Genomic DNA, 27,373 nt, shown 5'->3' on the forward strand with positions numbered 1-27,373 from the left:
CGGGTCTTAGCCGCCCTGGGGAGGCAGCGCAACCGGGTGTCGTAGGTCCGCAACCTACAACACCCGGTTGCCGGGGCGACCGGCGCCCGGGAGGCGGGAGGAGCATCGCTATTGGCTGCTGAGGGAACCCGTTCGCCGTACGCCATATTCTATTGGTCAGTGCTGCCACAGGGCCCGCCCACATCCCCGGGCAGAGTTCTAGGCGCGACGCGACGCAACGCGCTCTCCCAGCCTCTGGCAGCTTGCGGAATGGACGCAGCGATTAGGGGTCCTTGTGAGAGACCTGGAGAAGATGAAGAGCGGGACAAAGAGCGGGTGTCGGGCGCTGGGCGTGTGGCAGGGCTCAGGGAGGCCGAGGAGGGCCCGGATTCGGACTCCGATCTGGAGACAGCAGGTGCCCCCTAGACTTGGGGGGTGGGAGCAGACTTGTTTCATTTGAGAGCTTCTTCCGTGGTGGGGCGGGGGGCGCGCTGGAGACCCCTGTTCCGTCAGGAGCGGATCTTGGCATGGGGCCCCTTCCGGACAGCCGGTGGCCCCCGCGGCCCCGCGCTCTCCCCGGCTGGACCATTTCTAGAACAACGCCTAAACGCAGAGTGCACGAACAGTGCTCCGAAGGGGGATCCCGCCCTGAGATGGATTTAGAGCTGGGTTGTCTGAACCCGCAGGAAGAACTAAGCTGATAGATAGAATTTACAGTGTCCAGCCCACCACCCCACCCCAACAGCTGTCCGTAAAACACTGGTGGTCTGCACTGGGGGGGCAGGAGGAGGTGAGGAAGACACAACAGGCAGGCGGGATCTAATCCTAATCCTATCCTGACTCTTGACTGCCTGGGCGACTCTGGGGAAGGGATTTGCTGTCTCTGAGCCCCCATGTGCTCATCTGTAATATGGAACAATCAGTCCCACTAGCACGGGAAACAAAGGCTGTTCAATCACAGAGGGCAGGGGAGGAGGCAGGTGGCTGACCTGTGAGGGAGTCCACCGTGGTCCTCTTGTCTTCTTTCAGGCACCCCTGGGAGTGGAGAACTCGCCAGAGACACCCTCTACCTGAGGTCTTGCCGGGCCCATGGCGTTGTGCCTGCTTCTTGCTTTCTGCGCCAAGGGAACACCCCAGAGCTGAACCTGCGGCACCGTGGCCTGGGGCCCCAGGTACCCCTGGAAGAAACCCGGGGCCAGGCTTGGAGAGGAAGGACCCAGGAGACAAGAGCAGCGGGAGTGCCCCTCCATGAGCCCATCCCACACCTGAGTCCAACCCACATTCCCCACTTCCTCTGTGCCAGGGACCTGGGACCGAGGCTGTGACGGATCAGTGAGAGGGCTGGGGAGCCTGGTTCCAGGATGTGAGATTGGGGTGCCTTATGGAAGGAGAAGCAGGGGTCCCTTGGGAGACGGCACATGGGAAGGGGACAGTTCTCAGTTGCAAGGCGTCAAATGGACCGAGCCCTGGGTATATGAGGCTGGGTAGTGGGCAGCTGTGTCTGGCCCCTCAGACCCCTGTGTTCCGTCCCAGGGGGCCCGCGCCCTGGCTCCCACATTGGCCTCCATCCCTTACGTCAAGCGTCTGGATCTTCGGGACAATGGACTCCGTGGGGCCGGTGCAAAGGCCTTGGCAGGTGCCTTGAGCAAAACCAGTAGCATCTGTGGTAGGTGCTGTGCTGAGGGCCGATGGCGGGCTTTAGTCTTCCCATTGCTCAGAGATGCAGTCCCACACACAGCCCCTAAGCCAGGCCTTCTTATCTGGGCCCTGCTGGTGCTGCTGGGGACAGGGGGAGGGGCTTCATCACAGGGTGGGGCACATGGGGTGGAGTTAGGCTCTCGGCAGTGCACCCAGTCTGGACCCCAACCCAACCCCTCCTCTGCTGGCCAGCACCTCAGCATCTGGAGGTCCCCCAGTGCCTGTGTGTGGGGTGCGAGAGTCTTTGGAGACAGAGAGAATGGGGTGGGCATGGTGAGAGAGGGGACACAAGGTAGGGGTTCAGTGGGGCCAAATCCAAATGCTGGCTCTGCCACTGCTGTGTGGGGTGACATGCACAAGCCACTTGAACTCTCAGAGCCTTGGTTTCCACCCTGCAAAATGGCTCCAAGTACACCACGTAGCCCTCGGGGTTGTGGTGAACATGGAGCCAAACTGTGTTTGTGAAGTGGTCAGCCGAGCAGCTGATCCACATGCGCGCCCTGTGCTCGGCCACCCGGCCGATGCCTGCTGGCCTCTGGCTGTGGGGGCCTCTGTGCGTGGCTGCTGTCGCTGTGGGAGCCAGCTGTCAGCGGGGTGGCTCGCCTCTGCCACAGCACCACCTGACAGGTGCTTTTAACCCTTGACACAACAGCTCATAGACTCATAGGGAGGGAGGCATCAGGGGTCCACTGGGACCCAGCTGATGGGGGACACGACCACCGTGCAACCCCAGACCAGTCCGACCGCACAGGGTCTCCCTTTGCCTCCAGCCTGGAGGGTTGGGGGAATGGAGGGAGGTGGAGGAGGGTGGCTCCTGTGCCTCTGCGTCCCACTGACCAGAGAATGCTGTCGGCCCTCAGATGTGGACCTGTCTGAGAACCAGCTGGGAGCAGCAGGGGCCCAGGCTCTCTGTGCCGGCCTCTCAGGGAACCAGAGTGTGCAGAAGCTGTGGCTGGCAGGAAACGGGCTGGAGGAGCAGGCGGCCCGGTATCTTGCTGAGCTCCTGCTGGCCCACACAGGCCTGAAGTTCTTAGACCTCAGCTATAACCAACTGAATGAGCAAGCAGGTAACAAACACCCGGCAGCCCAAGGTCACCGTGGAGCATCAGAGCTCATCGTCCTTGGTCCTGGAGGAGAATCCAGGGAGTCCCTGGTTTTAAAGGGATGTCTGGGGAGGCCTCTCTAAGGAGGGACGCTTAAGACGAAATGATACAGGCTGGGAAGGAATCAGCCGTAGCAAGATCAGTCAAGCAGAAGAATGGGGACATCCAGACCTGTTTCCCAGACAGACAGACGCCAGTGAGACCAGGCTGGTGAGCCAGGGGGTCATGGCCAGGCTGTGGGGGAGGATGCAAGGGGAGAGGTGCTACAGGGCAAAAGACGTGAAATTCTACCCCAAGTGCTGTGAGAGACCTGGATGGAGCTCCTTTATCTCATTGCTCTCATGCCCCAGGGCCTTTGCACAGGCTGTCTGCTTTGCCAGGAATATGTACTGCTACGTGCCCATCCCCAGATGTTCCAATCAATCATAAGAATCACCTGCAGGAGAGAGGAAAGGGTAGTGTTGTGCATAATGGATTAAGCTGCTGCCTGCAACACCAGTATCCCTTATGGGCTCTGGTTTGAGTCTCAGATGCTCCACTTCTGATCCAGCTCCCTGCTAATGCACCTGGGGAAAGCAGTGGAAGATGGCCCAAGTCCTTGGGCCCCTGCACCCACATGGGAGACCCAGATGAAGCTCCTGGCTTCAGGCTTTGGCCTGGCACAGCCACGGCTGTCTGGGGAGTCAACCAACAGATGGAAGGTGGCTTGCTCTCTCTGTCTCTGTCTCTGTCTCTCTCTCTCTCTCTCTCTCTGTAACTCTGCCTTTCAAATAAAATGATTCTCTTTAAAAGGGAGGGCAGTGCTATGGAGTAGCAGATTAAGTGCCACCTGCAATGCTAGCATCTCACATGGGCGCCAGTTTGATTCTCAGCTGCTCTACTTCCAATCCAGCTCCCTCATGCACCTGAGAAAAGCAGCGGAAGATGGCCCAAGTGCTTGAGACCCTGCACCTATGTGGGAGACCGGGAAGACGCTCCTGGCTCCTGGCTCCTGGCTCCCGGCTTCAGCCTGGCCCAGCCCTGGGTGTTGGAGCCATTTAGGGAGTGAGCTAGAAGATAGAAGATATTTCTGTGTGTGTGTGTTTGTGTATGTGTGTATGTCTAACTCTGCCTTTCAAATAAAATAATCCAAAAAAAAAAATCCACCTGGGACCCTGCATTAAGAATACAGGATCCTGGGCCCTGGACCAGCTGAACCATACTGTTGAGGAAGTGCCTGTAGATCTGCATTTTAATGGATGTCCCAGGAGAATTGTCTCATGTGGAAGATCCAAGAATAGCGGCTTTGTCTCAGGCTGCTCTGAACGAGGTAGGCGGCACAAGCCTTGGCCTGTGAGAAACTTCCAGAGCCAGTCTGAGAACATTAGAGCGGGGAGTCTTGAAATGAAAGAGAGGCGGACTTGAGAGACTTGGCTACAATAAATAGAGGTGTCTCTCGAGGTCTCTAGGCCTGTGTGTGGGCAGAGATCCTGCCACTGCTGCAAAAACTCACACGCATGCACTGGGTGGGGGGAGGCAGGGTGGGGCTGGGGGAAGGATGGGCTCATGCGGCCCCCTTGTTTTCCTGAGAGGGGTTCTGTGGCTGGGCCCAATTCCCCTGGGGGTGAGAGGCTTGATCCATGGTGACAGTGCTGCTGCTGCCAAAGGGTGGCTTCAGGGCTCATGAGACCAAGCACTGGCAGGGTTTCGGCCTGTGGAAGAAAGAACCTTCTCACCCTTCAGCTATTCAGCCAAGGAGAGGCTTCCCCGCAAAAGGGGGCACCGCTGGCCGCCCCTCCCAATTCTGTGGAAGCAGGAAGCTTCCCTGGTATGAGAGCCTACAGGTATCAGATGCGGGGCCCATCCTGGGCGCCCTGGGCCAGGGCGGAGTCCTCCCCTCCCTCTGCAGTGCAGGGAGCTCTCCAAGGTGCTAAAAGCGTCAGCTGCCACGCAGCTGGCCCAGCTCTGGTTGAGCCATCGGTTTTTTTCTTCCTTGCATTCTTTTCTTTTTTCTTTTTTCCTTTTCAAGCAAATCTCATGAGACCTGTGCTGGGTCAGATCCAGGAGGAGGGACTCCCAGCCTGGGGGCAGAGACCGGCCAGGCAGCGATGAGTCGGATCCTGGAAGAGTGGGAGCACGGTGGACGTGGGGCTGGGCGGGCAAGGCGTGAGCTTGGCTCTTGCACAGATGAAGGGCTCTTGGCGCAGTGCTGGTGTACAGGGACGGGGAGCAGGTCAGACTGGCCGAGTGATGACAGAGGGGAGAGCAGACCCGGGGCTGGGATGCTTCCTGGTTTACAGGCTAACTCTCCCCCAGGGTTTCTTTGCCCAGCACCATCCCCTTGCTTTCTCTATCATCTCTACCTTATCCACACCACACATGTGCCAGCTTTGTCACCTTTCACCCAGACTACGGCTCCAGCACTCCAAGGTCTCCCAGCCCAAGCGCTCTCTCTCTCTCTCTCTCTCTCTCTCTCTCTCTCTCTTTATTTGACATTGGTTCACCCCCCAAATGGCCACAATGGCTGGAACCTCGCCAATCCGAAGCCAGGAGCCAGGGGCCTCCCCCCCGGTCTCCCATACGGGTGCAGGGTCCAAGCACCTGGGCCATCCTCCACTGCCTTCCCGGGCCACAGCAGAGAGCTGGACTGGAAGAGGAGCAGCTGGAACTAGAACTGGTGCCCATATAGGATGCTGGCGCCGCAGGCGGAGGATTTACCAAGTGAGCCACAGCGCCCCCCCTCCCACTTAAAGATTTATTTGAAAGACAGAGTTACAGAGAGGCAGAGGTGGGGGCCACGGTGTTCTACCCACTGGTTCGTTCTCCAGATGGCTGCAACGATCAGAGCGGGGCTGATCCGAAGCCAGGATCCAGGAGCTTCTTCCAGGTCTCCCACTGGATGCGGGGGCCCAAGGACTTGGGGCATCTTCCACTGTTTTCCCAGGCCATAGCAAGGAGCTGGATTGGAAGTGGAGCAGCTGGGACTCAAACGGGCGTCCATATGGGATGCTGGCACTGCAGGCAGCGGCTCTACCCACTACGGCACAGTGCCAGCCCCAAGGTCTCTTTAAAAAAAATGTATTTGAGGCCAGCGCCATGGCTCACTAGGCTAATCCTCTGCCTGTGGCGCCGGCACCCCGGGTTCTAGACCCAGTTGGGGCACCGGTTCTGTCCCGGTTGCTCCTCTTCCAGGCCAGCTCTCTGCTGTGGCCTGGGAGTGCAGTGGAGGATGACCCAAGTGCTTGGGCCCTGCACCCCATGGGAGACCAGGAGAAGCACCTGGCTCTGCCTTTGGATCAGCGCGGTGCAGCAGCTGCAGCAGCCATTGCGGGGTGAACCAATGGAAAAGGAAGACCTTTCTCTCTGTCTCTCTCTCACTGTCCACTCTGCCTGTCAAAAAAAGAAAAAAGAAAAAAGAAAAAAGAAAAAGAAAAAGAAAGAAAGAAAGAAAGAAAGAAAGAAAGAAAGAAAGAAAAAAAAAAGAAAAAATGTATTTGAGAGGTAGAGACAGAGAACTCCCAGCTACTGACCCATTCTGCAGTGGCCTGCAACAGCTGGGGTCTGGCCAGGCTGAAGCCAGGATCTCAATCCTGGTCTCCCACAGGGGTGGCAGGGACCCAAGCACTTGAACCATCAGCCGCTGCCTCTCAGGGTCTGCCTTAGTAGAAAGCCGGACTCTGGAACTGGAGCCAGAGCCAGGAATTGAACCCAGGCTGTGGGTGTCTCCAACGCTAGGCTAAAGACCCCCCGGCAGTATGGTTTTCTGAAGGAATGGACAGAGTGACTAAGAAGGTCTCCCTTGTTGTTTCTAAAGGGGAGACCCTTGCACCAGCTCTGGCAGAAAACACAGGACTCACTGAGCTTAACCTAAGCTGGAATCACCTCCGAGGCCCGGGAGCCGTAGCATTTGCCAGGGCACTAGAGGTACGAGGCCCACGTGTAGGTGGTCCCTCAGGCATGCCCTCTGGGGCAAGTGTCCCAGGGACCAGCTGCTTGTCTTTGCCACTCTTCAGAAAGGAACCTTGGTTCTTCCAACAGAGCTCAAAGGGTTTTTCTTTAGGGAACTTTAATTTGCTCTGCTCCCATCTAAGGACTGTAATAGGTCATTCACCCAAGGGTCCCCAACTGTGTGTCATGCCCCTCTCCCAGACTTTGCGACACATCTGTGCACTCTGGTGACGCAGGCTCACTGTTGGGGCCGATGCAGATGCGACCCCAACAAGACGTCCCCCGTGTTCCCTTGAACGCCTCGCAAGACATCCCACCTACTCCCTGGATGTTGCTGCTCACGGGCTGTGGCCATGGGTGGCTCCAGCCTGCCAGGGTGGCACAAGGTGCCTCCAGTGTCCCCAGTGCCACCAACTTTGTGGGGTCATCTTTGGAGAATGACAGCTGCTGCCCTGTCCCACAAGGCGGCAGGTGAGGCTGTTTTCCCAGAGTGCACATCCCTGCCCTGGGGCCTCTGCTGGGCCCTTGGGACTGCTCTGTGTCCCAGGGCCCTGCCCTCCGTACCCCAAGTGGGTGTGGAGTCTGATCACTGTGTCTCCGGGACCTGGAGCTGCTTGGTCTCTGGGTGGTCCGTCGCATCTACACATCGCCATCCCCTGTTGGGGCCATTCAGATCTGCTCACCACTGTCCGAGCCACGCTAATGGGGGCAGGGGGGGCAGTGTCCTTCCACACTGTGTACCTCGGGCCTCCTGAGCTCAAGGGTCGTGGCCAGCCTGGCATTTTCCGTGGTGGGATCTGGCCCTGTGGCCTGCTCTTTGTTGTTCCAGGCAAACATCTTCCTTAAAGTTCTGGATGTCTCACACAATGGCTTTGGGGACCCTGGAGCCTCTGCAGTGGGTGAGGCCCTCAAGACCAACAACGTGCTGGAGGAACTCAACATGAGGTGAGGAGCACCAGGTGCTGCCCCAGGGACCCCAGGGCCATTTAAAATTTTTTTATTATTTATTTGAAAGGCAGAGTAACAGGCCGGTGTCGCAACTCACTAGGCTAATCCTCCACCTGCGGCGCTGGTACCCTGGGTTCTAGTCCCGGTTGGGGCACCAGATTCTGTCCTGGTTGCTCCGCTTCCAGTCCAGTTCTCTGCTGTGGCCCGGGAAGGCAGTGGAGGATGGCCCAGGTGCTTGGGCCCTGTACCCACATGGGAGACCAGGAGGAAGTACCTGGCTCCTGGCTTCGGATTGGCGCAGCGTGCCAGCCATAGTGGCCATTTGGGGGGTGGACCAACTAAACGAAGACCTTTCACTCTGTCTTTCTCTCTCTCACTAACTCTGCCTGTCAAAAAAAAAGGCAGAGTAACAAAGAGAAACGAGGAGACAGATCTTCCGTTTGCTGGCTCACTCCCCAAATGCCCACAATAGCCAGGACTGGGCCGAGCTCAAGGCAGGAACCAGGAACTCCATGCAGGTCTCCCACATGGGTGGCTGAGGCTCAGGCACTTGGACCTTCCTCCACTGCTTTCCTAGGCACATTAGCAGGTAAGCTGGGTCAGAAGTGGAGCAGCTGGGGCTGGAGCCAGCACTCATAAGGGATGCTGGTCTCATGGGCAGTGGTTTAACCTGTTGTGCCGCAACACCAAGATTTATTTTTATTTATTTGAAAGGCAGAGTGAGAGAGACAGCAGAAGAGACAGAGAGATCTTGCATCTGCTAGTTCATTCCCCAAATGGTCACAATGGCCAGGGCTGGACCAGGCCAAAGGAAGAAACCTGGTCTCCCACATGGGTCTCCCATATGGGTGGCAAGGGCCCAGGTACTTGGGCCATCTTCTGTTGCTTTCTCAGGTGCATTGGCAGAGAACTGGATTGGAAGTGGAGCAGCTGGGACTCCAACTGGTGCTCTGGTATCCAATATGGGATGCCAGCATCACAGGTGGCAGCTTAACTCGCTGTGCCACAGAGCCAGCCCCCCACACCAAATCTCTTTAATTTCCAGATCAACCACAGTCTACCCAGGATGGGGCTTGAGCCACAATTCCTAAGTACCCAGCTCTGTCTTTTTTACTCAACCTCATGATTTACACATTGAGACTTGTGACTAAAGTAGAGGTGGGGGGTCACGAAGCTGTGAGCGAGACGCATCGTCACAGGTCTCAGTGCAGGCCTGGCAGGGCCCGCCACGTGGCTGGTGCATGTGCTTGCCTCAACATGCGAGGGGGCGGCCTCATGACATAACAGGTAAAGTGGCCGCCTCCAGCGCTGGCACCCCATATGGGCGCTAGTTTGAGTCCCGGCTGCTCCACTTCCCATCCAGCTCCCTTCTCATGGCCTGGGAAAAGCAGCAGAGGATGGCCCAACTTGCTTTGGCCCCTGCCAATCATGTGGGAGACCCAAAAAAAACCTCCTGGCTCCTGGCTTCAGCCTGGCCCAGCCCCGGCTGTCGCGGTCTTTTGGGGAGTGAACCAGTGGATGAAACATCTCTGTCTCTGTCTCTCTCACTCTCTCTCTCTGTAACTCTGCCTTTCAAATAAAATACATAAATAAAAAACAAAACAGAAAACATGTGATGGCTAGGTGCCTACGCTGTGTGAGGCACCCTTCCCAGTCAAATGGGGTCTCAGCATTGGCAGGTAACCACGGACAGGGATGAGGAATGGGGCGTGAGAGAAGGAAAGAGACAGAGTCCAGGCAGGCCATGCCCCTCCCCTGTGGGCAAGGAGGTCCCCTTGATCTTGCCCCCTCTTCTTGCCCATGGGATGAGCCAAGGCTGTTGGCCTCCACAAGAGATGCTGAGATTCAAGGTACAGAAGTGGGAGTTGGACGGATGGAGTCCCTGTTTGGGCCGCCCTCATCCCACGTTAGAGTGCCAGCTCCTTTGCTTCTGATCCAGCTTCCTGCCAGTGTGCCTGGGAGGCAGCAGGTGATGGCCAAGGACTTCTGGGTCCCTGCCAGCCACACAGAAGACCCAGATGGAGAATCTGGGTTCCTGGCTTTGGCCTGGCCCAGCCCTGGTGATTGCAGGTAATTGAGGAGGGAACTAGTAGATGAAAGCTGTGTGTGTGTGTGTGTGTGTCTGCCTTTCAAGTAAAATGGAAATACATACAATCTTTAAAAAGAAGTGGGAGTGGCTCCGAAGACAAAGTGACTCACAGCAGCGCTGAGATCTGCAGTTTGGGTCCAGCAGGAGGAAAGGACATGGACAGGAAGCCGTGTGTTTTTCCAGAACAGATGCTGTCATGGTGACAGGGACGGGCCCAGCTGGGCCAGAGCATGTGGGCGGGCCTAATGAGCTCAGTGGGCCAGAAGCAGCAGCTGGTGGAGACCTGGGGCAGGAGGGTGGCGGGCAGGCCTCTGCGTGCGTTTGCTGCCTGAGAGCCCCTGCACCCTGGGAGGCAACATCTTGGCCATCTTTTCCACATTGGCCGCCGAAGCCCTGGGGGTGGACAGAGGCCTAGAATGTAGACGTGAACCTGCTGGATTCGGCTGCAGCTCCAGCGGGGACCCTGGGCCAGGGGGCTCAGCGCCACTGTCTTCTGTTACAGCAACAACCGCATCTCTGCAGCTGGAGCCCAGAGCCTGGGCCTGGGCCTCCGGGTCAACCAGACCCTAAGGATTCTTGTCGTGAGTGGGAATCTGAGTGGGGAGGCCCCAACACCCCGATCCCTCCCCTGCCACGTCCCCCCATCCCAAGGGTAGCAAAAGGGCGGGGTACACAGGCTCCAGGGTCCAAGTTGTAGTGGGGGTGGTCTCTGGCTTCCTCCTGGGGCCGCTTCCTCCCCCTGCCCTCCACACCCCCACCTGCCATCGGGCCAGTGACTGTTCTTCATTGTCTTCCTCTCTCCGCCCTGAACAGTGGCTCCCCATCCTCCTCTCTGCGCTTGCTCCCCAGCCCGCTGAGATGCGGAGGGTGGCTGGGGCTCCCCGTGCTGCCCCGTCTTCTTCGCTGCTTTTCCTGCACACCCCCATGGAAGCCAGGGCCAGTCTTGACTGCTGGGCACTGCTCAGAGCCTCCCTGAGGTCCTGTGTGCCCAGCAGGGGTTCTGAGACAGAGAAGGGAAGGAGCCAGGTGAGGGTGGCATGGGTGTGGGAGGACCACTGTGCCAGCAGCACGTGCTGGGGGACAGTCACGCCCGCTGCAGGGGCATCCGGCTCTGCCTTGCCCTCCGCTGCCCACCCTCGGGCTTCGCCATAGCTCTCCCACCTCCCCCACAGCAGGAATCCAGACTTCACCCTCAAGCCCGGATCTGCGTTCCCAGCCACCTACTGGACAGTCCCCCTCTAAAGTGCCACCGTCAAGTCAGCTCTGAGAGGCCAGCCTGAACCCATCACTGCTCTCAGGGCTGCCGTTCCTCAGGATGGAAGCTGAGGCCCAGGGCTGGACCCATCCCCCCACCCCACCCCATCTTCCCTCCTAGCCTGTCCCCTCCTACAGAGTGAGTGCTCAGGCTGCGGGCTCCAGCCTCTTTTCACTTTCCCACCTCCCAGTCACTCCCCGCACTAAATCCTTCAGCAGGTCCCCACTGGATGAATCACAGCAGGGCTTGTGGGAATCTGGGTCCTGCTAACAACCTCTCCCAAGTTCACGGTTCTCATGCCAAGTTGCTCAGAAATCTACACACACACACACACACACACACACACGGTGCTGTTTTTCACTTGCACTTTTGCTCTGGCTGCTGTTGCTGAAACACCCACCTCACCTGTAACCCTGTAACCTCAGGTGTGTTCTCCCGGGTAGAAGGGCACGCATCACACTGCATTGTTGTGGTGCGCCCTGTTCTCCTCTCCCCGGCCGTGAGTGAGCTCTGTAAGGGCCACAGCGTCTTCTTGTGTCTGTATTTTCGGTGCCCAACATAGAGCTAGACACTGGGTGGGTGCTCGGTCGGTGTCCGCTTCCCGCCTCTCCTCCCCAGCCCGGCAGCCTCATCCAGGGCACTGGGCCCCACGGAGACACCTGGGGCCAGCCTTCCCCGCCCCACTCCAGCCTGCCCCAACCCCGCTTGCCTTTGTTTTGTGTGGGTTTCCTAGGTGACCAGGAACCCTGTGCGCACGGAAGGCTGCTTCGGTCTTCTCAAGGCTGTCCGGGACAACCCTGCATCTGCCCTTGAACTGCTGGACGTCTCTGTAAGAGCTTTGTCGTAAACCTGGTCTCTGATGCTCCCTACAGCCCGGGGAGGTCTGTTTCAGAGGAAGAAAGTGGGGGTGAGAGAAATGAAGCGCTCTGCCCACGACACAGCGTGGCACAGGCAGGCGGTGAGGGCGTGCCAACCCCAGCCCTGCTCCCGCTCTGGGCTGACCCTGCTGTGGTTTTTGTCTTGGGCCCCTGCCTGAGTTCTTCATTGGCTGAGTGAGAAAAGGTGGGATTCTGGGGACACGATGCCACCCTTCGTTGGTCTGCAGGGCCAGCACCGTGCAAGCTGTTCTTGTCTTTGCTCCTGGCCTGGACTGCTTGCAAGTAGACTGTGATGGTGAAAACGCTCCTTTGTGACTGTGAGGGAGATTGGGTCCCCTTTACAATTCAATTTTGCATTTAAATTTTTTAAAAAAGATTTATGTATTTGAAAGGCTTTGCCGGTGCCATGGCTCACTAGGCTAATCCTCCGCCTTGCAGCACCGGCAAACCAGGTTCTAGTCCCAGTCAGGGTGCCGAATTCTGTCCCGGTTGCCCCTCTGGGAGACCAGGAGAAGCACCTGGCTTCTGCCTTCGGATCAGCGTGGTGGGCTGGCCGCGGCGGCCATTGGAGGGTGAACCAACGGCAAAAGGAAGACCTTTCTCTCTGTCTCTCTCTCACTGTCCACTCTGCCTGTCAAAAAAAAAAAAAAGAAAAGAAAAGAAAAGAAAAGAAAGAAAAAAGAAAGGCAGAGATACAGAGAGCAAGTGAGTGAGAGAGAGATCTTCCATCCACTGGTTCACTCCCCTAGCTGGGCTAAATCTGAAGCCAGGTGACAGGAGCTTCTTCCAGGTCTCCCATGTGGGTGCAGGGGCCCCGGTACTTGGGCCATCTTCTGCTTCCCCAGGTGCATTAGCAGGGAGCTGGGTCGGAGATAGAGCAGCCGGGACTCGAACCAGCACTCATATGGAATGCCAGGACTGCAGATGGAATCTTTACCTGCTCAGCCACAGTGCCAGCACCAAAAAAAAATTAATTTAGAGGCAGAGACAGAGCTCCCATTTGGTGACTCACTCCGAAAATGCCACAACTGAGAGGCAGAACTCATCCAGGCCTTTCCTGTGGGTGGAAGGGACCGAGCTGTAGCGCAATCTCCACTGCCTCCCAGGGACTGCATTAGCAGGAAACTAGAGGCAGGAGACAGAGCTGGGAATGGACCCAGGAGCTCCAGCGTGGGACATGGGTGCCTTCCCTGCTAAGCAAAATGGCCCCTCCCCACCCTTGTTTTGTTGTTCTTGTTGTTGATGTTGTTCTTGTTGTTTTGACAGGCAGAGTTAGACAGTGAGAGAGAGAGAGAGACAAAGGTTTTCCTTTTCCATTGGTTGACCCCCCAAGTGGCTGCCACGGCCGGCGCACTGCGCCGATCTGAAGCCAGGAGCCAGGTGCTTCCTCCTGGTCTCCCACGTGGGTGCAGGGCCCAAGCACTTGGGCCATCCTCCACTGCCTTCCCAGGCCACAGCAGAGAGCTGGCCTGGAAGAGGGGCAACCGGAACAGAATCCGGCGCCCCGAGCAGGACTAGAACCCGGGGTGCCGGTGCCGCAGGTGGAGGATTAGCCTAGTGAGCCGCAGAGCCGGCCCCCACCCTTGTTTTTATGTGATGTGGAACTGACACCACCCCCAAGAGTCACTGTGAGTCACTAGCTGAGGGCACAGACCCTGGAAGGCACTCACAGAGAAGACAGTGCTTACTGCCTTCTCCTCGACCGCTTTACTTAAAATTTTTTTATTTTATTTATTTGAAATGCAGAATTACACACAGAGAGATAAAGATCTTCCATTTGCTGGTTCACTCCCCAAATGGCCACAGTAGCCAGGGCTGGACCAGGCTGAAGCCAAAAGCCAGGAACTCCATCCGGGTCTCGGACATGAGTGACAGGTGCCCAAGTACTTGGGCCATCCTCTGCTACTTTCCCCAGGCTCATTAGCAAGGGAGCAGGATAAGACGTGGAGCAGCCGGCACTGGACCTGGAGATCTTCTGAGATGCTGGTGTTGTAGGCAGCAGCTTAACCTGCTGTGCCACAGTCAGCCCTTTTTTTTTTTTAATTGAGAAGCACAAGTATGCTGAAAAGCGCACACACCTGCAGTGTGGTTTCACAGACAGCACACGCTCACCATAACCACCCCCGGGGGAAGGAACAGAGCTCAGGAGAGCCCCCCTTTCCCGTCCCCGTGGCTTGGGGAATATGTGACTGTCACCCAAAGGAGAGAAATGACCCAGAGAGAGCCTCTTGGAGACGTGTGTGTGTGTGTGTGTGTGTGTGCGCGTGTGTGTAAGAACAAGTCAAGTTCTCTGAAAGCAATACACCCACTGCCTTGTCACGGTTTCTCCTCAGGATGTCCAGGTGAACAGAGAGTTTGACGACCTCGCTGGCTCGCTGCGGGTCACCCTTCCAGGCCTTTGCATCAAGACTGGTGCTCGCCGAGCGGAGCCTAAGAAGGAATCGCCGCCCGGCTTCAGACCCTCCCTATCAGCGTCCGTCCCCTAAGTGACTGTGCAGCGTGGCCTCATTTCCTCCAATCAGCCGCCTCCTGCTCCACGTGCAGGGTTCCTCCACCGCCCACACCCTACCCACACTTGTGTCAACAAAGAGACCCCCACCCACCCAACCCCGTCCACCGGGAGCTAAGCTCCCAGGCGTTCGCAGTCCCTGGGACACCGTACCCTCCTCTCTGCCCCGTGCCTCCTGGTGATCGTCTGGGATTTTGTTCGCTCTCATTCACACAGCACAAACCCCTCCCACGTGCTGCACGTTGTGCTGGACACAGAACAGCGGACGCCCAAGGAAGCCTCTGTCCTCCTGGGGTCTGTGTCCTGACCAGCTGGGGAGACTGGAAATCTCCAAGGAAGTGTGCAGCTAGCATTTCCAAATGCTACTTAAACAAATGTGGACTGGTGTCGCTCCCCCTCTTCGCGGAGGAACGACACTAAACCCTGCCTAGGTTTCCTATCTGAGTCACGGCACCATTATGCCTCCTAGGCTTCCTATCCGAGTCACGGCACCATTATGTCGCTCCCCCTCTTCGTGGAGGAACGACACAGGACCCTGCGCTGTTCTTTTGTCTGCTCGGCCCTTCCCGGGTTTGCTGCTGGTTCTTCCTGGGTTGGCTGCCATCCCTTCCACCTCCGTGGAAGGGCGGTTCCCCCTGCCACCTTCCCCACTTCCGCGGGGGAGCGGCACACCGCCAGCCGGCTCTCTCGGGGGCTGCTCAGATGTTACCCGGATGTTCCTGGTGCATGTTGTCTCTCTCCTCCTTTATAGTCCTCTTCCACCAATCCCAACTCTGCTACCCACACGCCAAGTACGCTGCTCTCCTCCAATCAGGAGTAGGTCCTGCTGCTTATTGGTTGAACTGGAGGCAGCTGCGTAGAAGCTGTTTACTCCTCTCCCAGCGCCATATTGTGGGAGAGCAGATGCATAGAATAAGTCTTAATTCGAGTAACTTAGTCTAGTCCGAGTTGCTCCCCACAGACTGGCACAACCCTTTAGGGAGGCAATCAGTCATGATTCACTGAAAGCCCAGGGGCTGGTGTTGCGGCACAGTGGGTTAAGCCACCACTTACGTATGGCATCCCATGTCGGAGTGCTGCTCCCCATCCAGCCCCTTGCTAATGCACCTGGGAAGGCAGCAGGAGATGGCCCTAGTACTTGGGCCCCTGCCAGCCATGTGGGAGACGCAGGAGGAGTTCCAGGCTCATGATGGCTGTGGACATTTGGGGAGTGAACCAGCAGATGGAAGACTTCTTTGTCTCTCTCACTATGCCTTTCAAATGAATCAAGTAAATACATTTTTTAAACTTCTATTTGGTTAATCCTCTGCCTGCGGCACCAGCATCCCATATGGGCGCCAGGTTCTAGTCCTGGTTGCTCCTCTTACAGTCCAGCCTTCTGCTGTGGCCCGGGAAGGCAGTGGAGGATGGCCCAAGTGCTTAGGCCCTGCACCCATGTGGGAGACCAGGAAGAAGCACCTGGCTCCTGGCTTCGGATTGGCGCAGCGGGCCAGCCGCAATGCCCAGCTGTAGCAGCCATTTGGGAGGTAAACCAAAAGAAAGGAAGACCTTTCTCTCTCTCTCTCTCTCTCTCTCTTTCTCTCTCTGTCAAAAAAAAAAAAAAAAAAAAAAAAAAAAAAAAAAAAAAAAGAAAGTTCTATTGTGGATTCAAAAGGCTTCCATAGCCTAGGCAGCTCATGTCAGGAGCCAGACGTCATACGTAAGAGTGTTAATTGTTAAACACCAGGAGTCACTGTGCACTGTTCACTGTAAAACTTGTTCTCAAACAGTTTTTTGTGTGTGTGCATGTGTGTGCAAATTATTCAAATCTTTACTTAATATAGAGTTGGTCTTCTGTGTACAAAGTTAATCGAAAATGAATCTTAAGGAGAATGGGACTGGGAAGGAGAGAAGGGGGAGGAGAAGGGGTGGAGTGTAGGTGGGAGGGGGGGTATGGTGGGAAGAATAACTATAGTCCTAATGTTGTCCTTATGAAATTTGTGTTCCTTAAAAAATAAATTAAAAAAAGTTCCAAAATTGACTATGGTGATGGCTCTACAGTTCTGTGGTGCATATAGTAAAAGCAATGGAACTGTATACTTTAAATGAACAAATAGTACAGTATGTAAATTGTATTCCAATAAAGCCGCATTTCAAAGGGAAAGACTGGAGTTGGGTGTTTGACAAAGCAGTTATAATATCCATGTCCCGTATAGGAGTGCCTGTTTTTGTTTTTGTTTTTGTTTTTGTTTTAAAGACTTATTCATTTGAAAGTCAGAGTTACACACAGAGAGAAGGAGAGACTTCTTCCGGGTCTCCCATGTGGGTGCAGAGGCCCCAGGACTTGGGCCATCCTCTACTGCACTCCCGGGCCACAGCAGCGAGCTGGATCAGAAGTGGAACAGCCAGGACTCGAATCGGTGCCCATATTGGATGCTGGTACTGCAGGCTGCAGCTTTGCCTGCTACGCTGGGTCAGCGCCGGCCTAGGAGTGCCTGTTGTGAGCCCCAGCTGCTCTTGCTTCCCATCCAGCTGTTCCTGATGTGCACCTGTGGAGGCAGCAAGCGATGACTCAGGAACTGGGGCCCTGAGAGACCCGGATGCAGTTCCAGGCTGACTTAGGCCTGGTCCAGCCCCATCTGTTGTGGGCATGTGGGGAATGAATCAGTGGATTTAAGATGTCTCTCTGCCTTCAAACAAAATGAAAATCTTTTAAATAAATAAATTTTATAAAAGGAAAAGTAGAACAGGCATGGTGGCTCAGTGGGTTAACCCACTGCTTGGGATACCTGCATCCCATAACAGAGTGCTGGTTCGAGTCCCGGCTACTCTGCTTCCAATCCAGCTGCCTGCTAATGTGATCCTGGGATGCAGTAGGTTATGGCTCAAGTAGTTACGTCTCTGCCTGGGGCCGGCGCCGTGGCTCACTAGGTTAATCCTCCGCCTGCGGTGCCGGCATCCCGTATAGGCACCAGGTTCTAGTCCTGGTTACTCCTCTTCCAGTTCAGCTCTCTGCTGTGGCCCGGGAGGGCAGTGGAGGATGGCCCAGGTCCTTGGGTCCCTGCACCCGCGTGGGAGACCAGGAGGAAGCACCTGGCTTCGGATCGGCGCAGCGCTGGCCGTGGCGGCCATTTGGGGAGTGAACCAACGGAAAGAAGACCTCTCTCTCTCTCGCTCTCACTAACTCTGTCAAATTAAAAAGAAAAATAAATAAATTTAAGATGATCCGTAAGAATCGAAAAAAATCTGACAATTTTTCCGAAGTCCACCAAAGCGGGCACTCGATCCCACCCCACCCCATCTTCTGGGAGTAGGGGGTACCCTCCCGCTCCTGTGGCCCGGACACTCATTCCTTCTCACTAAAAGCAGCGATCAAACCCTGCCGGTCTCCTGAGTGCTGAACGGGAATGGCTTTCCTGCTGGGAGAAAAGAGAGCAGGGTGCCAGGACTGGGTCCACAGGGATGTAGACCTCTGGGAGGCGGCCATGTCTGCAAAGACCGAACGAGGAGCCTGGAGGCGAACAGCCTAGGCTGCCTGGGGAGCGGGTGGACAGCCCACTTCCTCCTGCTCCAGTCAATCGCACACCTGGGGCTTGGGTGCCCGGCAACGCCCCAAGCTCCACCACAGCGCTTCCGCCCTCACCGTCCGAGGATGCCCCCGGAAGGCCCCGGGTCTGTGCAGCCGTCGGCCACTCCGCGCCCTTCCCGCCAAACCCACACCCAGTCAGAAGGCGCCACAGATCCGCTGGCCGCGCATCAGCCAATAGGAAGCAGGATCCGGAGCCTTGGCCCGCCTTGAGGGGCTCCGGACCAATGACTGCCCCCCAGCGAATCCGGGGCAGCACGAGGCAGCTCGGGGCGGTTGGGCGCGCGTGCGCCGTGGTGGCTCCGGCGGCAGTTGAAGCCCAGGAGCGGCGTCCGGCGGCAGCGGCGAAGTTCAGCATGGTAGGGTCCCGGGACGGGCCCAGGCCGGCGGGCGCAACAGAGGCGGCCAGAGAGGAGGGTGGGAGAGAAGACCGGGGCAGGGCGCGGGCGGCCCCGGGCGGCCCCGGTGCTCTCGGGTCTGAGGGCAGCGGTGACCGGATGAAGGCGGATTGTCCTGGGAGTCGGCGGCTGAGCGCCCGCCGCAGCCGGGTGCGAGAGGGAGGGAGGGATCTTAGTTTTCACGAGTGATGCCGGGGCGCTGATGGAGGCAGGCAGGGTCAGGTGGTCAGTCTCTGGGAGCAGCGGTGGGCTCTGCTTATCCCTGCGCCTAGAGGGCCCGCAGTGCCTTCGTGCCTGCGGCCGGGGCTGTTCCTCCTGTTGGAAGTTTCCACTGAGCGGCCGCTGTGGTGGGCCGCGGTTAGGCCGCCCCGCCTCGGGACTGGCAGCCTCGTGAGCGCCGCTTCCGGGCGTGGCCGCTCCACTGCCGATCCAGCTCCCTGCCCGTGCGCTGGGGAGACAGTGGAAGGTGGCCCAAGGCCTGCCCAGTAGTTCCAGGCCCCTGGCTTCGGCCTGGCCCAGCCCTGGCCATTGCAGCCATTTTGGGAGTGAAGCAGCAGGTGCAAGATCTCGCTCTGATTCTGCCCTTTTCCAGGTCTTTTAAAACAAAAATTCAACTGAGGAGTTCTGAAAAGTTGTATTCTCCATTTTGTGTGAAAGACAAAGATCTTCCATTTGCTGGTTCACTCCCCAGCTGGCCGCGACAAGGCTGCTGGGCCATGCCCGAAGCCTGAAGTTGGAGCCCTGGTGGCAGCCGGTCTCCCACGTGTGCGTCAGGAGACCGAGTACCTGAGCAGTCCCCTGCCGCCTCCCAGGAAGCTGGAGTTGGGAGCAGAGCCAAAACTCAAACCCAGACATTTGGATGTGGGAAGCCAAGTGGCATCTTAACCAGTGTCAAATGCCCACCCTTGAGAAGCTTTTAAAAAGCTTATTCACTGGGGCGGCGCTGAGCATAGCAGGTGAAGCCTCCTCCTGCGGTGCCGGCATCCCATATGGGTGCTGGTTCTGGTCCTGGCTGTTCCAGTTCCGATCCAGCTCTCTGCTGTGGCCTGGGAAAGCAGAAGATGGCCCAAGTCCTTGGGCCCCTGCACCCACTGGGAGACCCAGAAGAAGCTCCTGGCTTTGGATTGGCCCAGTTCCAGCTGTTCTGGCCATTTGGGGAGTGAACCAGCAGATGGAAGACCTCTCTCTTCGCCTCTACCTCTCTGTATAAATAAATAACTCTTTAAAGTAAAAAGTTACTTGTTTAAAAGCAACACACAGGGCTGGCGCCGCGGCTCACTAGGCTAATCCTCCGCCTTGCGGCACCGGCACACCGGGTTCTAGTCCTGGTCGGGGCACCGGATTCTGTCCCGGTTGCCCCTCTTCCAGGCCAGCTCTCTGCTGTGATCAGAGAGTGCAGTGGAGGATGGCCCAAGTGCTTGGGCCCTGCACCCCATGGGAGACCTGGAGAAGCACCTGGCTCCTGCCATCGGATCAGCGCGGTGCACAGCGCACCTGCTGCAGCGGCCATTGGAGGGTGAACCAACGGCAAAGGAAGACCTTTCTCTCTGTCTCTCTCTCTCACTGTCCACTCTGTCAAAAAAAAAAAAAAAAGTTAAAAACAACACACAGGATCCTAAATAACTACCCAAGTCTGAATAATCCTAGTGTGTCAGCTTGCAACTCAGACAGTCCCAGCAGTGTTCTCTCCATAGCAGAGAAGAGAGACGGAAACGTTCCCTCTGTTAGTTCACTCCCCAGATCGCACAGACAGCCAGGGATGGGGCAGGCCAAGCCCCAGAGCCTGGAACTCAGTCGGGAACTGCCACACGGGTGGCAGGGACCCAGGTACTCGCGCTGTCACTTGGCAGCCTTCCAGGGTGCAGAGGGTGGGAAGCTGGATCGGAGCAGTGTCGCGGGGACTCAAACCAGGAACTCGGTAATGGGTGCGAGCATCCCTTTTAGTAGTACTGTGCCAGAGGCCTGCCCTGGAAATGGTGTTTACTGAGATGAGAGCTTACTAAAGAAATGTACAATTGGGGGCTGAGTGTTTAGCAGTTAAGATGCCGGTTAACAAGCTCGTGTCCCACAACAGAGTAGCAGGTTCTAAACCCAGTTCTGGCTTCTGACTGCTGAGTCCTGACTCGTGCAAACCCTGAGAGGTAACTGGACTCCTGCTGCCCACAGGGGAGATCTGGAGTGAGTTTCTGCTCCTAGGCAGTTGTGGAGTGAACCAGGACGTGGGAGTTCACTGTCTCTTTAGTCTAATTTCAAATAAATTTTTAAAAAGAGTTACTTAGTTGAAACACAGACTTACAGGGAGAGTAGGGGGAAGATAGAGATCTCCCATCCACTGGTTTGCTCCCCAAAAGGCCGCAACAGCCATGGCTGGGCCAGGCGGAAGCCAGGAGCAGTAGCTTCATCCAGGTCTCCTGAGGGAGACAGGAGCCCAAACTTGGGTCATCTTCCACTGCTCTTCCCAGGCTGTTAGCAAGGAGCAGAATCGGAAGTGGAGCAGCTGGGACGGGAGATGTTGCAGGCAGCGGCGTTACCTGCTGTGCCACAGTGCTGGCCCCGGGGATTCATTGGTGATGTCACATGGCCACCGACTTTTAAAATAATGTGATTTTTGTGTGATGGCAGACATTTAGGTTCTAGGGCTAACTCTGGCACTTAATAGCTAGGGTGAGCAAGGATACAAGGGTGACCTAACCATTGTAGAAAATAAAAGTTGAAAAAGCCCTAGAAACTGAAGCGTTATGCACTATGAAAGGGTTTCACATGCCCTATAGCGCAGCTTGCCTGACAATGAGCGAGTTTCACGTTTATGTTCTGGTTCCCAGCGCGAGTGTATCTCTATCCACGTGGGGCAGGCGGGCGTCCAGATCGGCAACGCCTGCTGGGAGTTGTACTGCCTTGAACATGGCATTCAGCCCGACGGTCAGATGCCAAGTGACAAAACCATCGGTGGCGGTGATGACTCGTTCAACACGTTCTTCAGTGAGACGGGGGCGGGCAAGCACGTGCCCAGAGCCGTGTTTGTGGACCTGGAGCCCACGGTGGTCGGTAGGTGCTCGGGCACCGGAGGTGGGACGCCCGGCGTGGGCTCCCTTGCAGAGAGAACGGCTGCAGGAGCCCATGCTGTTGTTGAGTGAGAACCGAAAGGCTCACGATGCACAGTCTGACTGTGCGACTCGGCAGCCCCTGACCCACAGCTGCTCTGCCGGCACACGGTGGGCCGCGGAGAGATGTGCCGGGGGCTGCCTCGGCCTTGGTCGGTGGCTTCTGCAGACCCCGTGTGTGCTGGTTCCCTCCCTGCCGCCGTGCTCTGTGTGCTGGTGCGTGAGTCTTGAGGTGCATCTCCCACATGACAAGGTCAGCGTAGAGCATTCGTGTGGTTCTCCCAGCTTAGAGCCCAAGGTCATGTGAAGGAGAGCTGCCGAGAGATGGGTGTGCCAGGGGACGACAGTGTCACAGCCTGGGGGGCCCAGAGCACCTGGGCAACCCCGACAGGACTGCCCAGCCAAAGCCACACTGACCTGGGCACTGCCCAGTTTTAAATTATTCCTTGAAAGAAAGCGGTCCCCGTGTGAGGGGGGAGAGCTGCTGTCCCTTCACAGCAGCAGGGAACTCTGGGATTCCCTCGGTGAGTTGACTCACCCGCTGAGATCCATGAATTGCATGGGTGGTTTTGCATCACAGACGTTTTCTGAGACACTTGGGCCGTGGGGGCTACAGGGCACAGCATGTGCTGTGTGGAACTAGCAGGGCCGGCCGCGCCGTCTCGGTGAGTACAGCAGGCCCCGCCTCCCTGGTGTCTCTGCAGACGAGGTGCGCACGGGCACGTACAGGCAGCTGTTCCACCCGGAGCAGCTGATCACCGGGAAGGAAGACGCGGCCAACAATTATGCCAGGGGCCACTACACCATCGGCAAGGAGATCGTGGACCTGGTGCTGGACCGCATCCGCAAACTGGTAGGGGGCGCCCTCCTCCCGCACAGCCTTGGGTTGGCAGGGGAGGTCGCTCCCCAAAACTCAGGCCAGGATCAGGAGCCTGACCGAGTCTGCAGAGGCCTCCGCGGAGGGTGCGTGTGGGACTCAGCGTGGGTCTTATCGTGCGCTTCTTTGCTTCTGTTCTAACACGTGTTCACCGCGGATGGCTGTGTCTGTGTTAACTTGCAGAGGCCGAGAGAAGTGAGCCCGCTGGGGGCAGGTGGGCGGCGCGGCCTGCCCGGCCCGCTCACGCTGTGTGGTTTCTTGCAGGCGGACCTGTGCACGGGGCTGCAGGGCTTCCTCATCTTCCACAGCTTTGGGGGCGGCACCGGCTCCGGGTTCGCGTCTCTGCTCATGGAGCGGCTGTCGGTGGACTATGGCAAGAAGTCCAAGCTGGAGTTTGCCATCTACCCAGCGCCGCAGGTTTCCACGGCAGTGGTGGAGCCGTACAACTCCATCCTGACCACCCACACGACCCTGGAACATTCCGACTGTGCCTTCATGGTGGACAATGAAGCCATCTATGACATCTGTCGGCGCAACCTGGACATCGAGCGTCCCACGTACACCAACCTCAACCGCCTAATCGGGCAGATCGTGTCGTCCATCACGGCCTCCCTGCGATTTGACGGGGCCCTGAATGTGGACTTGACGGAGTTCCAGACCAACCTGGTGCCGTACCCCCGCATCCACTTCCCGCTGGCCACCTACGCCCCGGTCATCTCGGCGGAGAAGGCCTACCACGAGCAGCTGTCCGTGGCCGAGATCACCAACGCCTGCTTCGAGCCGGCCAATCAGATGGTGAAGTGCGACCCTCGCCACGGCAAGTACATGGCCTGCTGCATGCTGTACAGGGGCGACGTGGTCCCGAAGGACGTCAACGCGGCCATCGCCACCATCAAGACCAAGCGCACCATCCAGTTTGTGGACTGGTGCCCCACCGGCTTTAAGGTAGGCCTGGTGCCGGGAGGTGTCACCCCGTCAGTGGGCAGCAGACCTCTGGGAGAATGCTGTCCCCACGCCCACACCCCATGGGGAGACTGCAATGACAACCAGTTTAGAAATTAATTCAGTAAATGTCTAATAGAAAGCTAGTCTCTGAGGTGTACTGTGATTAGCAGGCTGCGTGCCCTGACACACCTGGTTTGCATCTTCATGCCCTTTGGTTTTTAACCTTGTCCCCAGTGATTTTCCCCATAGACAAAGCTGTGGATTCCACATTTGTAAGCTCTGATGAGTTCCAGTGTATTGGGGGAGCTTCGAGTTCCAGAATCATTCCGATGGAAAATGACATGAGAAACCCAGAGCAGTGTGTCTGCCTTTTCCCACGTGGAGGGCTGTGCTTCCTCTGATCACACACCACTTGTTAGACGCTCTCAGCCCCCTTCATGACAGCTTGACACAGATGACCTATTTTTTTCTTTCAAGATATGTTTTATGTATTTGAAAGGCAGAGTTGCAGAGAGGCAGAGGCAGAGAGAGAGAGGTCTTCCATCTGCTGGTTCACTCCCCAAATGGCCACAACTGCCAGAGGTGGGCTCTTCCAGAGCCAGGAGCTTCCTCCAGGTCTCCCACATGGGTGCAGGGGCCCCAGGACTTGGGCCATCTGCTGCTTTCCCAGGCACATTAGCAGGAATCTGGATTAGAAGTGGAGCATGGGCTGGCGCTGTGGCGTAGCAGCTAAAGCAGCTGCCTGTAGTGCCAGCGTCTCATATGGGGACCAGTTCAAGTCCCAGCTGCTCCACTTCTGATCCAGCTCTCCGCTGTGGTCTGGGAAAGCAGTGGACGATGCCCCAAGCCCTTGGGCCCCTGCACCCACGTGGGAGAACCGGAAGAAGCTCCTGGCTTCGGGTCAGCACAGCTCCAGCCATTGCAGCCATCTGGGGAGTGAACAAGCGGATGGACGATCTCTCCCTCTCCCTTTCTGTAACTCTGACTTTCAAATAAATAAATAAATCTTTAAAAACAAAAACAAGTGGAGCATCCGGGACTCGAACTAGCGCCCATGATGGGATGCTGGCATCGGGGGGCAGTGGCTTACGCTAAGCCACAATGCCCCCCCCCCCCAGCAGAGTCTTAATTGCTATGCCAAGGGCCTGTTCCCAGGGCGCCGTTTTCAACTGGCACACAGTGCCTGTCTTTAGAAGTAAGCCGCCCTTTCTGACTGCTGTGTCCTCCTCCGGCAGGTGGGCATCAACTACCAGCCCCCCACCGTGGTGCCCGGGGGCGACCTGGCCAAGGTGCAGCGGGCCGTGTGCATGCTGAGCAACACCACGGCCATCGCCGAGGCCTGGGCCCGCCTGGACCACAAGTTCGACCTCATGTACGCCAAGCGGGCCTTCGTGCACTGGTACGTGGGCGAAGGCATGGAGGAAGGGGAGTTCTCCGAGGCCCGCGAGGACCTGGCCGCCCTGGAGAAGGATTACGAGGAGGTGGGCGTGGACTCCGTGGAGGCGGAGGCCGAGGAGGGGGAGGAGTACTGAGAACCTGCGGTCCCCTCCCAGTGGGTCACTGCAGGACCTATTTTACCTATTAAAGTTTGGGCACTGAGCCATCGCCTGTCGTGTGCTGTACTCTGACACGCGTGCGTCCAAGCGGGTCTCGGGCAGAGCCGTGCGACTCTACGTGAGCTTCTCCAGCGTGTGTGCCAGTTCGGCCCCTGCGCCCCTCCCGGGACTAGCAACTAGGGGACGGCTTCCTCCGGACTCGGAGCCCGCGCCTCCAGGCCCCGCCCCGTGGGTGGAGCCACGGAGCCCCGCCCCGCGCGTCTCGAGAGGCCCCCGCCCGCCTCCCCTCAAGTCCCCGTCTCCGGCGCCGCCAGGAGCTCAGCACGGTTCTGCGGGCCGGGGGCGGGACCCTCGACTCAGTCAGGGGCCTTCCGGGAGGAGGCCGGGGCCCGTGCCGCAGCCGCTCCATCCGTAACGGGAATTTCAACGGGAGCCCACAGCACTAGCACGGCGCAGGCGCGACGGCCGCCCACGCCCCGCGGCGCGCCCGCTACGCCCTCTTCCGGCGCCGCCCGCTCCCGAGTGTCTACGGTCTCGACTTCCGCCGCGCGCCACCCCTCGCGAGACTTCGGCGGCGCAGCCATGGCGAGACCGTGAGTGCCGCCGACCGGAGTCAAGAACACGGGCTGTGACTGGGTTTGGGCGCGATCGGGCCGGGAGCGGGAGCCCCGACGGGCCAGGGCACCCTGTGCGGGCGGCGGCTGAGAGCGCGAGGCCAGCCGGGGCCCCGACGGCCGCCCGCGACCTAGCTTCCACCTCTCCCCCAGATGCCGCGTCACTGCTCCGCCGCCGGCTGCTGCACACGGGACACGCGCGAGACGCGCAACCGCGGCATCTCCTTCCACAGGTCAGCGCGCGTGCGTGGTGGCGCGCGCGGGGGCTCCCTTGCGCAGGCGCCTGTTGGGGCCGCGCCTTGCGCATGCGCGCCGCACCTTTTTCGGGCCCTGGCGGGATTTGAACTTGCGGGTGGCGCGTGCCAGTCGAAGGCGGTGGGGTGGGGGGTTCCGGAGGGATTGAGGCCAGTGCAGGAGAGATGGACGCGGTGGGGTCCAGCAGGCTTGGGCTCGTTGCTTTCTGGCCCTTCCCTGAGCTCGGCGTCTCGAGGCCTCAGTCGTCGCCATGCCCGGGCGGGCTGGCGCGTACCCCGCCGGTCTCGGCCGCTGCGGGTGCGGCTGTGGGGCCTGCTCTAGCTGCCGGGCACTCATGCACGCACTGGTTGACGGCTTCGCAGACTCCCCAAGAAGGACAACCCGAGGCGAGGCCTGTGGCTGGCCAACTGCCAGCGGCTGGACCCCAGCGGCCAGGGCCTGTGGGACCCGGCATCCGAGTACATCTACTTCTGCTCCAAACACTTCGAAGAGAACTGCTTTGAGCTGGTGGGAATCAGGTGGGCCCCCTGGCCAGGCCCGCGCAGGGCGGGGCGGCCGTGTGTTCCCGAGAGGGTCCCTCCAGCAGCCCGCGTGAGGACCGGCAGGTCCAGGGCCGGAAAGTCCCTCTACCGCCGTGAGCGCTGCCCGGCCCTCCCAGCAGGAATCCCTTGGGGCTGCTGATGGAGTGTTGCAGACACCTCAGTTTCGGGGAGCCGTGCAGGGAAGCCAGGGAAGCGTGGTGTCGCCTTCCACCACCCTCAGCGCCGGGACCGGGCGGTGGGGGGTTGAGGGGCAGCACCCGCTCTCCCGCTCACCAGGCCGCTTCCTCCCCACAGTGGGTACCACAGGCTGAAGGAGGGCGCGGTCCCCACCATCTTTGAGTCTTTTTCCAAGCTGCGCCGCAGCGCCAAGAGCAAAGGGCACGGTTACCCGCCCGGCCCCCCGGACATCGGCAGGCTGCGGCGATGCCGGAAGCGGTAGGTGCGGCGGGCGGAGGCCCGGCAGCCCCGCGGAGCGCACCCCCAGCCCGGCCCGGCTGGCAGGCTGTCTCTCTGTCCCCGCAGCTGCGCCGAAGGCCGGGGGCCCACCACCCCGTTCTCGCCACCCCCGCCGGCCGACGTCAGCTGCTTCCCTGCGGAAGAGGCCTCGGCGCCCGCCACGCTGCCAGCCTCGCCCGCTGGGAGGCTGGAGCCCGGCCTGAGCAGCCCCTTCTCAGACCTGCTGGGCCCGCTGGGCGCCCAGGCGGACGAGGCGGGCTGTAGCGCGCAGCCCTCGCCGCTGGAGCCGCGGCCCGTGTCCCCGTCCGCCTACATGCTGCGCCTGCCGCCCCCTGCCGGCGCCTACATCCAGAACGAGCACAGCTACCAGGTGGGCAGCGCCCTGCTCTGGAAGCGCCGGGCCGAGGCGGCCTTGGACGCCCTGGACAAGGCCCAGCGGCAGCTGCAAGCCTGCAAGCGGCGGGAGCAGCGGCTGCGGCTGCGGCTGACCAAGCTGCAGCAGGAGCGGGCCCGGGAGAAGCGGGCTCAGGCCGACGCCCGGCAGACGCTGAAGGAGCATGTGCAGGACTTCGCCATGCAGCTGGGCAGCAGCATGGCCTGAGGGGGCTGGGGGCGCGGCCGGACGCCGGAATAAAGTGGATTCCAGGAGGTGCTGTTGCCTAGCTCGGTTGGGGCTCA

General features: G+C 58.6%; 3 protein-coding genes across 6 annotated transcripts; all 3 read left to right on the top strand.

The window, feature by feature from the left end:
* The first annotated feature begins 194 nt into the window (after positions 1–194).
* Positions 195–16,019, top strand: LRRC74B (leucine rich repeat containing 74B). 2 transcript variants are annotated; one of them, XM_008251876.5, is made up of 9 exons: positions 195–394; positions 1,009–1,151; positions 1,513–1,645; positions 2,538–2,744; positions 6,574–6,683; positions 7,537–7,652; positions 10,247–10,325; positions 11,733–11,828; positions 14,211–16,019. In XM_008251876.5, the coding sequence occupies exons 1-9, from the start codon at positions 250–252 to the stop codon at positions 14,361–14,363; spliced, it is 1,182 nt and encodes a 393-aa protein (XP_008250098.1). In that variant the 5' UTR covers positions 195–249; the 3' UTR covers positions 14,364–16,019. The 2 variants fall into 2 exon arrangements, with proteins under 2 accessions (XP_008250098.1, XP_089179318.1); XM_089323192.1 differs by lacking the exons at positions 6,574–6,683; positions 7,537–7,652; positions 10,247–10,325; positions 11,733–11,828; positions 14,211–16,019 and adding an exon at positions 3,673–3,921.
* Positions 16,020–18,153: 2,134 nt separating this feature from the next.
* Positions 18,154–24,871, top strand: LOC100349209 (tubulin alpha-3 chain). 2 transcript variants are annotated; one of them, XM_002723451.6, is made up of 5 exons: positions 18,154–18,310; positions 21,172–21,394; positions 22,155–22,303; positions 22,592–23,272; positions 24,508–24,871. In XM_002723451.6, the coding sequence occupies exons 1-5, from the start codon at positions 18,179–18,181 to the stop codon at positions 24,802–24,804; spliced, it is 1,482 nt and encodes a 493-aa protein (XP_002723497.3). In that variant the 5' UTR covers positions 18,154–18,178; the 3' UTR covers positions 24,805–24,871. The 2 variants fall into 2 exon arrangements, with proteins under 2 accessions (XP_002723497.3, XP_089179321.1); XM_089323195.1 differs by lacking the exons at positions 18,154–18,310; positions 22,155–22,303 and having other exon boundaries at positions 21,260–21,394.
* Positions 24,872–25,083: 212 nt separating this feature from the next.
* Positions 25,084–27,343, top strand: THAP7 (THAP domain containing 7). Of its 2 annotated transcripts, XM_002723448.6 has the most exons (5): positions 25,084–25,421; positions 25,596–25,675; positions 26,060–26,215; positions 26,534–26,674; positions 26,762–27,343. In XM_002723448.6, exons 2-5 carry the CDS (start codon positions 25,596–25,598, stop codon positions 27,294–27,296), a joined length of 912 nt encoding a protein of 303 aa, XP_002723494.1. In that variant the 5' UTR covers positions 25,084–25,421; the 3' UTR covers positions 27,297–27,343. The 2 variants fall into 2 exon arrangements, with proteins under 2 accessions (XP_002723494.1, XP_051696993.1); XM_051841033.3 differs by lacking the exon at positions 26,060–26,215 and having other exon boundaries at positions 25,285–25,421.
* Positions 27,344–27,373: the final 30 nt, after the last annotated feature.

The sequence above is a fragment of the Oryctolagus cuniculus genome, chromosome 21 (assembly GCF_051225735.1).
Source record: "Oryctolagus cuniculus isolate XC-2025 breed Fujian yellow rabbit chromosome 21, ASM5122573v1, whole genome shotgun sequence".
In the NCBI taxonomy this organism is placed as follows: Eukaryota; Metazoa; Chordata; class Mammalia; order Lagomorpha; family Leporidae; genus Oryctolagus; species Oryctolagus cuniculus.